This window comes from Haplochromis burtoni, unplaced genomic scaffold (assembly GCF_018398535.1).
Source record: "Haplochromis burtoni strain Fernald_Lab_line unplaced genomic scaffold, NCSU_Asbu1 Contig_116, whole genome shotgun sequence".
NCBI lineage: Eukaryota > Metazoa > Chordata > Actinopteri > Cichliformes > Cichlidae > Haplochromis > Haplochromis burtoni.
Window position 1 is genome coordinate 939539 of NW_024582477.1, and position 12822 is coordinate 952360.

Sequence of the window (12822 nt, forward strand, 5' to 3'; positions counted from 1 at the left end):
AAACTGATTTTATAGTGAATGTCTTCTTTGCAAAGTGGCAAAACAAATATTTAGACTCCTTAGCTATCCAAAGTACATGCACATATTATCAGGGCCTTGTGCGCCATCCTATGCCTTATGCATCCTATGGATCTTGGGAGTGTGTAATAGATTAATACAAGACAGAGTACCAACAAGAGAACTTTCTCTCTGTAAATGCATAAAATAAAAAATAAAACAAATACAATTTGAAAAAACAAAAAAACAACCCGACCTTCCACGGCCCGCACCACGTGCGCGGTTGATCCTCTTTCACCTTCCTTTGGCACTGCACCGGCGCGTAATCTCCATGGGAACGCCGTCACGCAGGAGGAAGTGATCAGGACTATCTGACAGTGAGCTCGCTTTAGCATGGCAACAAAGGTAAGCAGCTGCTTAGTTTTCCCCACGTCACCTCCCCGTGTTGCTGGCAGGAGCTGTCGCCTTGTCGGTGATGTGTGCCCGGTGCAGGGGGTGTGCGGCCCGAAGCCCTCCGCCTGTCATGACGTTTGCCCGGAGGAGGGCTCGCTAACTGCCGGTTAGCCAGCTAATAGGATGTGCTAGACTTTAACACTGACCACACGGTAATGACATTGAGACTTTACTGGTCCCGGTTAGCTAGTTGGTGAATATTTGGCTTGCAGCATTTTTTATTATGAGCTGAATGAAGTGGTGTTTCCACAGTGATGTAAAATGCAGCAATGATGCTATCGCTTCCTTCACTCCTTTTTTTCCTTTCCTTTTTCTAACTCCACCTTGTTCCTCCCAGGCCTCTTCTCCACCTTACTTAATAAAAAGTCGGTTGTAGTCACCGGTAACCTTGGATAGCATCATGCTACAAGTTGTGGCGTTTCTGTTATGAACGCCCCACCGGGTGCAGAAGTTCCCGCAGAGCGGAGGAAACTTCTAACATGTTTTTTGACACCATCATCATCACCTACAGCTGTGTGTGTAGCTCTTATCTGAGACGGGAGGTACTGACGTTTCTTCTAAAGGTTTCACAAACTTTTTTCAGAGGCTTTAACTAAATGTAGAAACCTATAGACAACATATATAATTCATTCCCTTTAGACAGGGGTGTCAAACATAAGGTCCAGAGTCCAGAATCAGCCCGGCAAAGACTCCAATCTGGCCCACTAGACAGCTTTGGCAAATCAGAAGAAAGGCACAGATTTTGGACTTTTATTTGTATTTTATTAAGTTTTGCTGCTTCTCTTACTTATGAAAACTTTACCTCTGGATAATCATACTACACCACCGTACATAAGTAATAGATATAGAATTAAATGACAGAAAATTGCCTGTTTTTTTTTACTGTAGATTTATTTATTTATTTATTTATTTTACAATCGTCTACACTAAAAAACAGTCTGATATTTTTTTATATCACTTTTCATTTTTCTGTAATTTTACAAATTCAGTTGTTACAATTTAAGTCACGCTGACACATTTCTTTCATTTCTCACAGCAGTATTTCTTTATTCTCTAGAAAAACTAAGAAATACTGTTGAAATGAAGTATTTTTCTTATATTAAGACTTCACAGCTAAATGTGTTGTTAAACTTCTTTACACTGAGTGAAAGGGGAGTTTCACTGCTCCGGCCCACTTAAGATCAAAGTGGCCCACCATGTAAAATGAGTTTGACATCCTTGCCCTAAGAAATATTGTCTAAAACAATAAAAATAACATAAAAAGCTAATTAAGAAACCTTGACTGTACAATATGTGATCACAGGTATGTGATTAAAAGCATTCCAGTGTGTAAGAGGTGGTTGCAGACAGACAAAGCTTTGTTTACAAGCCAGTAGCCAAAAAGAAAAAAAACATTGTTCTACAATGTGGCTCACCAGGACCGGCTCAGATGATGATATAGGTTTGGTATGTCTATTCACAAAACATTCTCTCATCATTTTGCAGGCAGTTCTGCCTAGGAGGGCCGACCCCACTGAGTTGAAAGCCATTTTTGAAAAGGTGGGATTTGACTTATATGTTTTGTTCTCTTTTTTGAGTTTGCCTAGTTTCAAAGGTTTTCTCCCATCTTTTGATTTAGGTTTCTTTTCTTTTTTTAAATGAATTTCTAAAGCTCAGCCTTGTGTCTTTATTTTTTATAAAAAAATGTTCTGTTTTACAGTATGCCAGCGTCAAGAAGAATGAGGAATACTTCATGTCGGCGCAGGACTTTGTGAGCCGTTTCCTCCATGCTCACATGGACATTCTGCTGACCAATGAGGCCACAAATCTGCTGGCTGGAGTGGTGGACCAGAAGAAAGATGGGTCAGTGTACCATTTATCTTTTAGGCAATGAAAATTTCACATATGTAGGGTTTTGTAGACAATTCTAGGAGGGTAGATATTTTTGTGGATATTTTTATCTTGCTTAAGGGCTCTAAACCAGAGATTACACTCTACTTTGATCTTAGAAGTCACCAGAAGTTTAACTACACATTTGACTGAGATGTTTCAATATAAGAAAAAGATGTAATTTCAATTTCATTAATAGGAGAGAGAAGCAGCAAAGCCTATTAAAATACAAATAAAAGTCCAAAATGTATGCCCTTCTTATTTGCCAAATCTATCTAGTGGGCCAGACTGGAGTCTTTGCCAGGTTGATTCTGGCTTCTGGACCTTATGTTTGACACCCTGGGTCAGCACACCTGAATCACATGATTAGTTCATTACCAGGCCTCTGGAGAACTTCAAGACATGTTGAGGAGGTAATTTATCCATTTAAATCAGCTGTGATGGATCAAGGACACATCTAAAACCTGCAGGGACATCGGCCCTCGTGGACTGGGATTGGGGACCCCTGGTCTAGACTCTTTTTTTGGGGTAGCTAGTTTTGATGATATCAAAAATAGGAAGTCTGTTTTCTCTTGAATATATTAGAACTAAATATCACTTTGCTCGTGGTGTTCAAAGCATGGAAGAACTACTTTTATTCTGCTTAACCACAACATGTCATCGATATCACTCTGTAGAATAACAGTGGATTAATACCTCTGTGTTAAGTTTATGCCATAGGTACGTCATGACCACAAACTTTTCTAAAGCCCTACATGCACAATCTTAGAAATGTAGTTACACGTCATGCTAATGCAGGCCTCAGCGACTCTGATAGGCCTGTTTGGTACCATTGATTCCTCCTGTGCATTTCCAGCTCCTCTTACTGCCATGTTTTGAACTAGCTGGAAGAGAATGGATGAAACTGAAGTGAGAAACTCCTCACGAAATAGTGTGTTGGCAACTGCGTTGACCACTTGCGTAGGCTGTGTTGTAGGTGTTGCATAGATTCAACACAGAAGCCTAAATCAGACATTGGCTAGATGCACGTTTCTTTTGGTTGGTGGATCAAGACTGGAGAAAGAAAATAGTTCTTGCTCACAGCAAAGTTTTGCATTTTTTTGATCAACCTGGTTATTATTTCGGGAAAAGAGACATTGCTGCTGCATGTTTTTAATGATTTCATTTGATTTATTCGTTTATTTTGCAAGTGCCATTTAGGTTCATTATATTTAATCCCACAACTAAACAGACTAGATAGATGAATTGCCCTTCAGGCTGCAGGAACATATGCGCATTTGATTTCGGGCTGAACTTCCTATTTGAACCACAAATGTATTCAGCCTTATTAATATTAAGCCACCTGCTAGGAGGTAAGCTCATGATAGACTCTTATTAAAGCTATTAGTACATGGATTATGTATCCCTTTGATCTTGTGTGACTAGCCTCCTAGTGTTACTTTGCATTTTATAAACAAACCTATGACTTAATCCTTTGGTGTAAGAAATGCACAGGGGGACGTTCATACATGAATTATATAGCAATGAGACATCAAAACCACCAAGGCCCCTGTCAGGTGTTGGCTTTTTTGTAGATACACCCCTAATTTCACACTTACGCCTCCCCCCTCCCATCCCCATCACCCCTGTTTTTTACATTAATATGTATGTATTTAATGATACATAATGATGGGTAATAAAATGTTAGGGTAAGTCAAAAAAGATTTAAAAAAAAGGCCCACATTGCCATGGTAACCACCTGGGCTTCTACAAAGAGCAAAGTGCACATGGCTGTGTAGTTTCATGTTATTACATCTGCTTTAAGGTGTGTGTGTGTATGTGTGTGTGTGTGTCTGCACTTACAGAGGACAGTGAGATGTGAGTAGTGGGGGTTTTTGGAATTGGAAAAAGAGAGAGCAACGTGCATGCTCTCTCTCACACACATGCACGCACGCACGCACGCACACACATACACAGAGAGAGAGAAAAAAAATCACACATGCACTGTAATTGCCCATGCTATTCAGGAGCACTCAGTTGCATTGTGCGGCTTTGGAGCAGGATAAATGGTGGCCGTGGCATCAGGGTAAATCTATTAGGAACCCATGGCCCAGGCTTTGTATCTAAACCTCATTTTGGTTTTGTGGAAGAGAATGGAAATGATATGGGGGCAAAACAGGAAAAAGAGTCATTTTTAAAAGAAAAAAAATCTTTTTTTTTCTTCCAAATATTGTTTAGACTTAGTTTAGATGCGATTCACTTTCTTTTCGTATAGTCGCTGTACACGCCTGTGCATTGTGATGTGTTATTTTCTTCCTGAACTTTAACAGACAAACGAGTTGATGAGGCAAAAGAGACCAGATGATTATTCTGCAGACCTCACAAACACAGAAGAAACACAATAAGTAGAGATGCGACAGCCTCAGGGCCGTCGCCTGTAGCATGAAAACAGAATTGCGTAGTTTTTTTGTTTTCTCTTTTTAAGCACTCAGCCGTGCAAAGCTCCAGAAAAGAACAAGGAGCAAGACAAAACAAGCCACTTTAGCGGCTGGGTTTTCATCCAGCATGCCCGATCTCATGCAAATACACTCGCGAACAATACGTTTCGGTCGGTATATGAGGTGCAGCGTATTTGCAGCTAGTGCGCCTGCTGCTGTTTTTGCCAGGTAGGACTCCATTTCAGCAAGATGAGTGTGGGGATAATAGATTTAGCAGGGGGTCGGATGGGAGGTGGCACGCTCGCTTACTTTTGTGTTGTGCGAGAGAAATTTTACTTACACAATGTGTGTGTGAGTGTGTATCTGAGTGGCTCAATGTTTGTGGAATGGGGGGGGGGAGCAATGTAAACAGTGAAAATACATTTGTCTGTCTCCCTCTCTGTGACTGTGTAAATCAGGGGATATAGTGACAGTCCTAACAATCTGTTATGTGGAAATCACTTTTCTCCCTCTTATTCTCGCCGTCCCCGTGAGACAGAGAGACAGATAGATAGATAGATAGATAGATAGATCAAGAGAGAGCGAAACAGAAACAGGGCTTTGGAGGGTGGAGATGCCTCAATTTCCAGGGACCTGACATACAGGCCTAGAAGACGGTTTAAAGATTTTTCTCTTTCAGTCAACTTATTTATGTCCTCTCTTTTTCTTGTTTGACTTTTCGCACATTCCTCCTATCTGATCATCACTCTCTCTTTGCACTCACATACTACAATGCACTCTGAGCTCCCTCTATTTCATTCGCCTCTTTCCGACTCCCTACCTTTCTATCCGTTCCTTCTTCCCCCTGATATTTTGATAGAAGCATCTGTTCAAGTGTGAAAAAAAAACACTTCCACCCATAGACTCTTGGAGGTTTGGGGGAAAAAAAAGAAAAAACTTTGTTAAGGGAGCGTGCTGGGAAAATAGCAGTCTTCCAGAGGCTGCGAGCATTCTGGACTTGGACTGGTGGGTGTCCACTCCTAGAAGCCGAACACATACCGCTCACCTGCGTGTGTGTGTGTGTGTATGTGGGGTTTTTGGGGTGTGTCTGTGTGCAAGTGTTCTCTAGGTGGGTGGAAGGCTGTCAGTAACAGTGCCAAGATGCCACGGACAGGGGATTATTGAAGCCCCTCTAGGCCCCTCTCCCCCACTACTATCAACGAAGGAGAGCTGTCTTTCTATCAGCCGGGCCACAGCAACACCATGCATTTATGTTACTTGTAAACAGTATTTCCAAGCCTGGGTTTTTTTGTATATTTTTTGTGTATTTAAATGCCTGCTGAGAGAAGACAGAAGTAAAAGCTGGGTGATGAAGATGAGATAAACATATATATGTGGAATATAGCTGTAATGTCAGACAGGCATATCGGAGACAGTTTAAACTGCATTGAATTGGCATCATGACAAAAGTGTCATTCAGCTGTCATCCATAGATACACATGCAAGCCTTTGTCATGTAATACATCTCATAAATATTGCTGTTTAAAGGATTTAACAAATCCCATGGAGTAAAGTAAGCAAATGAGGAGTATCACATTAGCCCCGTCTTCCGCGGTTCATCCCAGCCTGCAAACATGGATGGGGCAGCCCTGGACACATGCCATAGCAGTTGATGGTTGGTAGATGCTGTTGGTTGATTTGATTATTGAGCGGTCTCGTCAGGGTTTGAGTCTGCATAGCAAAAAATGATGCAACCCTCCCCCCCCCTTTTTTTCCCCTCATGGTAATCATTTTGCAGCCGTCATGGCGCTTGCTAATCAACCATCATAAGCTTCATCCCCGGCTGCAGAGTTGTGTGTAAATGCTTATGAGCACGTGGAATGTTTTTCAGTGCGCTTTACGGAGATGCCCCCTGGATCTTGTCTGGACCCCTCCCCACCCCCGTGGTCCAATCCCTTTCTTGATCAACGGCCCTCTCGGTTACACTAATATCCTGATTATCCATGTCTGGGAAAACACAGACGGGATGACCAGCGTGCATGCAAATTGATGCGAGTGAAAAGAACTCCAAAAACACATAGCTGACATTTTCCCTTGTTTCCATCTCAAAACAGCGATTCTCTGTGAGTCTTTGAGGCTGTGCTTGCTTAAATTCCTTTTATTAACCTGCGAGTGTGCTGTGCACGTGTCGCACAGGATCGGCGAGGTGTTGGAGAGTTTGTGAGTATTCCAGCAGTGTGAGCGGCGAGGGTATTAGCCTTGTTTTTAACAGTAGATCCCCGGACTCTGCAGTGAGCTTTTGTGCCCCCTTCCACCTACTTACCATCAGCGGGGGCCTGCTCTTAAGAACTACCTGCTTAGTTAATAAAACAATTAGCCTTGCCTTTGAAACAATGACAGCTGATTTCAGTTGCCGCTGAGGAGAAACCGTACGCTCACTTTTATCCCCTCTCCACACTTCCCTTTGTTCTTGAGCGGCTCCCTTTCCAGCACACACACAATGCCTTTCTCGAAATGTATCGATGCTATCTTTCGAAATGTATTTCTGGGTTTTTATTGAAAGCAGGTATTAATCTGTGTCTTTTGTCGCTGCCGCTTTGCCTCGTTGGGTTTTTCACGAATGTTGGAAGGGAGAAAAAGTAGTTTTGAAGACTGCATTCAAAAGACTATAAAGCTTTTATCCAAGCGCTGCTTTATGAAAGATCTCTGGGATTCATGTTTAAGAATAAGTTCCTAAAGCACTACTTTCTGTCGACGCCTCCTCCTCCAGTCTTCTATACTGCAGTCTTTTTCTGGTTATAAACCTATACTTTGTGTATATATAAATGCACACAAGCCTGAAACCTAAACTCTAAAGGCCAAACAAACACCTCTAAATTTCATCAGTAACATAATTAATTACAACAACAAGGAAAATGCAATCACTGCCCCCCCTCCTTCCTTGCCACACTCCCCCTCGGAAATTGAAATGGGTTTAATAGATGGATGCTCGGGGACTGCTCATTAACGCTGACCCTTCCTGTAATTATCAGATCCATTTGTGAAATTCATAATGGACTTAGGGCAACTGTGAACCAGGGCCTATATAAAGGCTAGACTGCGTGGTCCAGTTCTCCACAGTGGGACTTTCCTGAGGGGGCTCTCAGTGGGCTCACACATAGGCAGTGTTTTTGTGTTTATTTTTTTGCTTGCTGATGGTACATGTGGACGTGTGTACCTCTATTGAGGCTTCTAGGAAAGCAGTGACAAAGAGATGAAGTGCTGTAATAGGAAAACTAGACTTTCAGCTCGTCTCATAGTGTTGTGGCAAACAAAGTTCACCCTTCATTTTCTCGTTTTTCGCCATGGCTCCTGTTGGCTTTCACATAATGGCCTCACCTTATATTAAATTTATGTTGATGTCCTTAACTGGCTCCCAAGCCCCTGCACACCTGTCTGCTTGTTTAAAATGGCACACTCTGCATGTGAAACGTCCTATTTTAAGCCTTTTTTGTGTGGTGTAAAGTTGGCCCTCTCAGTGTTAGCTGCCAGCGCAGACTGGGAACACACACTGAGCTTTTAAAAATGTTTTATTTTCTTGCTGTCACACTCGATGATTTTATTACATTACATATGGAATAACAGACTAAAAGGATAAAAGGCTGCTTGAATTACGTGTTGCGCAGATTGATAGCTTGTCCAAGTGTGCTGGTTTGCCACTGTGTGGCAGTAATTATGACGGTGTCTACAGTTTAATGCTGTGTAAAAATCACTTGTTTTTTTTAATTATTTTATTTAATATTTCATTTCATTAGTGTAATTTACGCTTAAGTCTTTATTATGTATTACATGGCTAATTGAATATCAAAGACTCAATGATCACATGCGTAGCCGATGAAGTATTTATACAGGGAACCTGAAACACAACGTACCACAGTAATGAATCAGCTCAAATGGCAGCATTTAACCGTCTGTTACAGACCTACTTATCCTCTTTCCCTCTGTCCTTCTCTCTCCTAGCTTGATCTCCTTTCAGGAGTTTGTAGCATTTGAATCGGTGCTGTGTGCCCCAGACTCACTTTTCATGGTTACCTTCCTGCTGTTTGATAAAACGGGCATTGGGATTACCACTTTTGGTAAGTAACTCTGCATCTGATTTACAAGTTAACCTTTAGCTGTAGTTAAGTTTGCACAGATGCATCTACTGTGCAAATCTGATGTAAATGCCAGACAATCAATTTCCGTACCACAGTTTTTTTTATTAAACATATTTTATTTTTACTAAACATAATTCTGATCCTGATTCTGATGCATGTAGTAGATATTGTGATAAACTTTAAAAGTGTATACTGATTCACTGCTCAAAGTAAAAAGCTCAGAAAGTTATGATCACTTCTGGTACAGACGCGTATTTTGTGCTCATTTTAAACTGTTCCTGTTATGGTATTGATATTCTTATCACACGTACCGCAGTTTCAATCATGAGAAAAGCATCGTTGTCTTTGTTATATATTGTCAGGTAAGTCATTTGCTCGACACATGTGTTCTTAGTTCAAGTAAAACAAAATCTGGAGAGACAAAAAAAGAAACACTGGGAAAACCTTTTCTACTCTTTCTAATGTTGCAGTTTCCTCAGGTTGTGCGTTCGTATCATGTTGAGGATGATACCAGCTCACAAAACTAATCAGGACTTAATAGAAGTGACGATTTATTGAATCGTAGCAATAATGTTATTATGTAAAGTGAGACAAAGTTCAGGTCTGAACACTGAACCTCATTCGCTGACATTTACCAAAGACTTATTCAGGCAGCGCGCTCCTCTTAAATGTGCCCTGAAGAAGTTTTCGTGCAGTCCTCCTTTGTTTATGTGGAGGTGCGGGGAGTGGAGGGTTGGGTGGGGGGGGAGTCTGACCTCAACTTGTCTGTTCTGTTAGAGCTGCATCCACAAACAAAAATACTGTACGTGGTCTGGTAGCTTATCTGCAGAAATGAGGTTAGGGTCGGCGTTGGAGAGGTTTGGCGGAAACTACGGGATGCAGATGAAGATGGAGGAGGGGGTGGGTGGCTCTGTGTGTGTGTGTGTGTGTGTGTGTGTGTGTGTGTGTGTGTGTGTGTGTGTGTGTGTGCATGATTGGCACCATTACTGTGATGCCTGGAAGCTCGTAGGTGAAAAGGGAAGACATTTGTACTCGTTGCTCATTTCACATTTGCCTAATTGATTTAAACAAGTCTAATGCCAGCCTTCTGTAGGTGTGCGAGGTGTTGGCACATTAGGCTTGATTTGAAATGCAGTGCACACATCCCGCTCGCAAACAGGGGAAGAGTAAGTGAATTTCATTTTAATTGTTGCTGTCGACAGGGTGCAAGATCATTGCGGGTGATTATATATGCACATATGTAAATTTTCATATTTAAAAGGATCAATTAGAGTGACGTTGTCTTGGTGGCAATTAAAAGGTCTGCTGTTTTTCTGAGTCTCCCAAAGGTTAATGAATATCCCAAAACTTGCGAGTTATGAGACTTGCGTACGAGTGGAAAATTGTACGAAAAACATAGCACACATCGTGCAACGCATAAACACTGGCTGCAACGTCTGCCACTTGCATCGGGCGACCGTGTTCACCAAGAAAAGCAAATAACTGGTGGCTGAGATTATAGGCTTGTCAAAGTTGCTTTATTGTGACACATTGCAGATTTTTTCTTTTTTTTTTTTACTCCTGCTCTCTTTTTCACTATTCATGCCACTCATTTGATTAAACAGCCTCACCAAGCCAGGCACAGAAATAAGAACTCCTTTCTTTTATTACCTATTAAAAGCATTCATAACTGCAGCTCGTGCCGCATTAAAGCCCTGTTTGTTTTCCCCGTGTAATAAATGTCTGTAGTCCGATTTCTGTTTTTTTTTTCCAAATTTCATTTAGTTTTTCTGTCAGGCCATTTTTATATTTTTTATTATTATTCGATAATAACCCGAGCAGTTTTGTGTTAAGTACAAGGGCGGCGCATTGCTCAGAATTTGTAGCACGTAAAAAATATAAATGCATAATTTGCTGGAAAGTTGACTCCATAAAAACTGCAACGTAACATAGCGTATAAATGCATTTGTAGCTCCGCCAGAAAGACAAAAAAACAGGAGAAGAAGAAGAAGAAAGGTGGGGAGGGAAAAAAAGACTTAAAGAGGTCTGAGTGTTGACAGGTCTATAAAAGCTGATAATATAAACGTCACACTCGGGAGCGGCCTGTCCTTTAAAGAATTAAAGGCTGTATATTTATTGCCTCATTAAAGTGTAAAGAAACACACACATACACACACACACAAGCTGTCTTCCTTCAGAAGGTAATGCTGGGCTGAAGTAAATATTACCTTTCTTTTCTCTCCCTCTCTCTCACTCACTCACTCTCTATTTCCCTCCCTTTCTGTAAAAAAAAAGAAAAAAGGAAAAAAAATAGTTTCTTTCCTCCTTTTTCCTTTCTCCACTCCTTCAGCGCAGCCTGTTTGGTAATAAGAAACAGGTCGCTCTATTGGTTTGTTTTTGTTTCTTTAGTAAGGCTGTAATTTAGGACTCATGTTCAGTGTCTCTCCACTCCACTGGCTGCAGAGGCTTAGAGGGTTCAGGCAGAGGAACATAAGTGAGAAGAAAAGCCTTTCCTTCTCAATACAGAGCCTACACAGCTCGAACAAGTTCTGCCATGTGTCATTCACCACTGATTTAGGGGAACTTAAGTCTCAATCAGAGCAGAATTGTATTCGCGAGATTGACGTTGACATTTTGTCAGCAACAATTGCGCATTTTTTATTTTATTTCTTTATTTATTTTGGAGGGGGGGAAATGAAATAATTACTAATGTTAACCAGAAGTCAGGAAACACATGCTATTTGTTAAGGCTTGACTCACACGACTTTGCAGCATTCAGATTTGAGGTCTTAATTAGAGCAAACTAAAAACCTGAACAGGAAGAAACCGTGGATGGATTTTTATTTAATGGAGGCCTCATACGACGCACGGCCATTAGCCTTAAAAGTGCGGTGCGATCTGTAATTGTTAAAGGTTCGAGGAAAAGCTGGTATGCTTTTGCTTTGCCTCGCTGGTTGCTGCATTTTGTTTAAATAGTCTCTGTTTTACAAGAAGTCAATAGGGCAGCAGAGCAAGGTTCATTTACCAAGTTTCTTTAAAAGTCGAAGGCACTTGTGCTTAAGTGCTTCCATGTTATCAAAGTTATTCTAGAGCGAGTCTCGCCTCTTGGCAGCCATACTGAAACTTGTATGGGCAGTTATTTTGTAGAAGAACTACTTTATTGTCATCTGGAACATGCAATAGTTAGCGCACATTAGGTTGAAATTTTTCTGTATTTACTTGACTTTTCTTTCAGTGGACACCAGGACATAACTGCATGTTTACACTCAGCAGTCAGATGTGAAAACTTTGCACAAACGTGCAGTTTTTGCAAATTAAACTTCTACTACCATCTTTGCTGTTTCAGACGTCTCCTGTAGTTCTCAGTTTGGGATTCTTGGAGTGCCAATTTAGGATTCCACTAGTAAAATATGAGCTGTTAGAAAATGACACATATTCACAGATGAACCCACACACTATCAACTTCTCCCTTATTTCCCAAGAGGTCACCACAGTGGATAGATCCACATATTTGTTTTGGCACAGATCTTTGGGCTCGGGGCCGGCACTAGAAATACACAAAGGGGTGAATTTGTTCACCACTACTCCGTGGAGTTGCTATAGTTACAGATGGACCTAATCAACAGAATGTAGTTAGAAGTAACTTTGGCCTGAGCACTTGCAGAGGTTAATTAACAATATACTAATGATGACAAATAGCATTGTTATTGTAATATCAATGGTCTGCAGGATCAGCTTATTGCATCTTGTTAATGGAGGAAATAAATAATATTACAAATAATGTTTTATCTCATTTATTGTCTCCTCTGTAGAGGATGTGAAGCAGGTTTTTGGCCAGACGACCATCCACCAGCACATCCCCTTCAACTGGGACTGTGAGTTTATATGGCTGCACTTTGGCACCAAGAGGAACAAGCAGCTCAGCTACGGAGAGTTCACCCAGTTCCTCCTGGTAGGTTTCATGCCGAGCTCCTGCTCTCTTTTTTTTTTTT

At 41.2% G+C, this 12822-nt stretch overlaps 1 protein-coding gene across 1 annotated transcript in view; it reads left to right on the plus strand.

Annotated features, from left to right (window-relative positions):
- Positions 1–307: 307 nt before the first annotated feature.
- Positions 308–12822, plus strand: part of LOC102296692 (calcium-binding mitochondrial carrier protein Aralar2) — a 55412-nt gene continuing 42897 nt past the window's right edge. The window contains exons 1-5 of the mRNA XM_014335596.2: positions 308–402; positions 1936–1989; positions 2150–2292; positions 8715–8830; positions 12643–12782. Coding sequence (XP_014191082.1) covers positions 391–402; positions 1936–1989; positions 2150–2292; positions 8715–8830; positions 12643–12782 — 465 coding nt within the window. The 5' untranslated portion in view covers positions 308–390. The remainder of the gene's footprint in view (positions 403–1935; positions 1990–2149; positions 2293–8714; positions 8831–12642; positions 12783–12822) is intronic.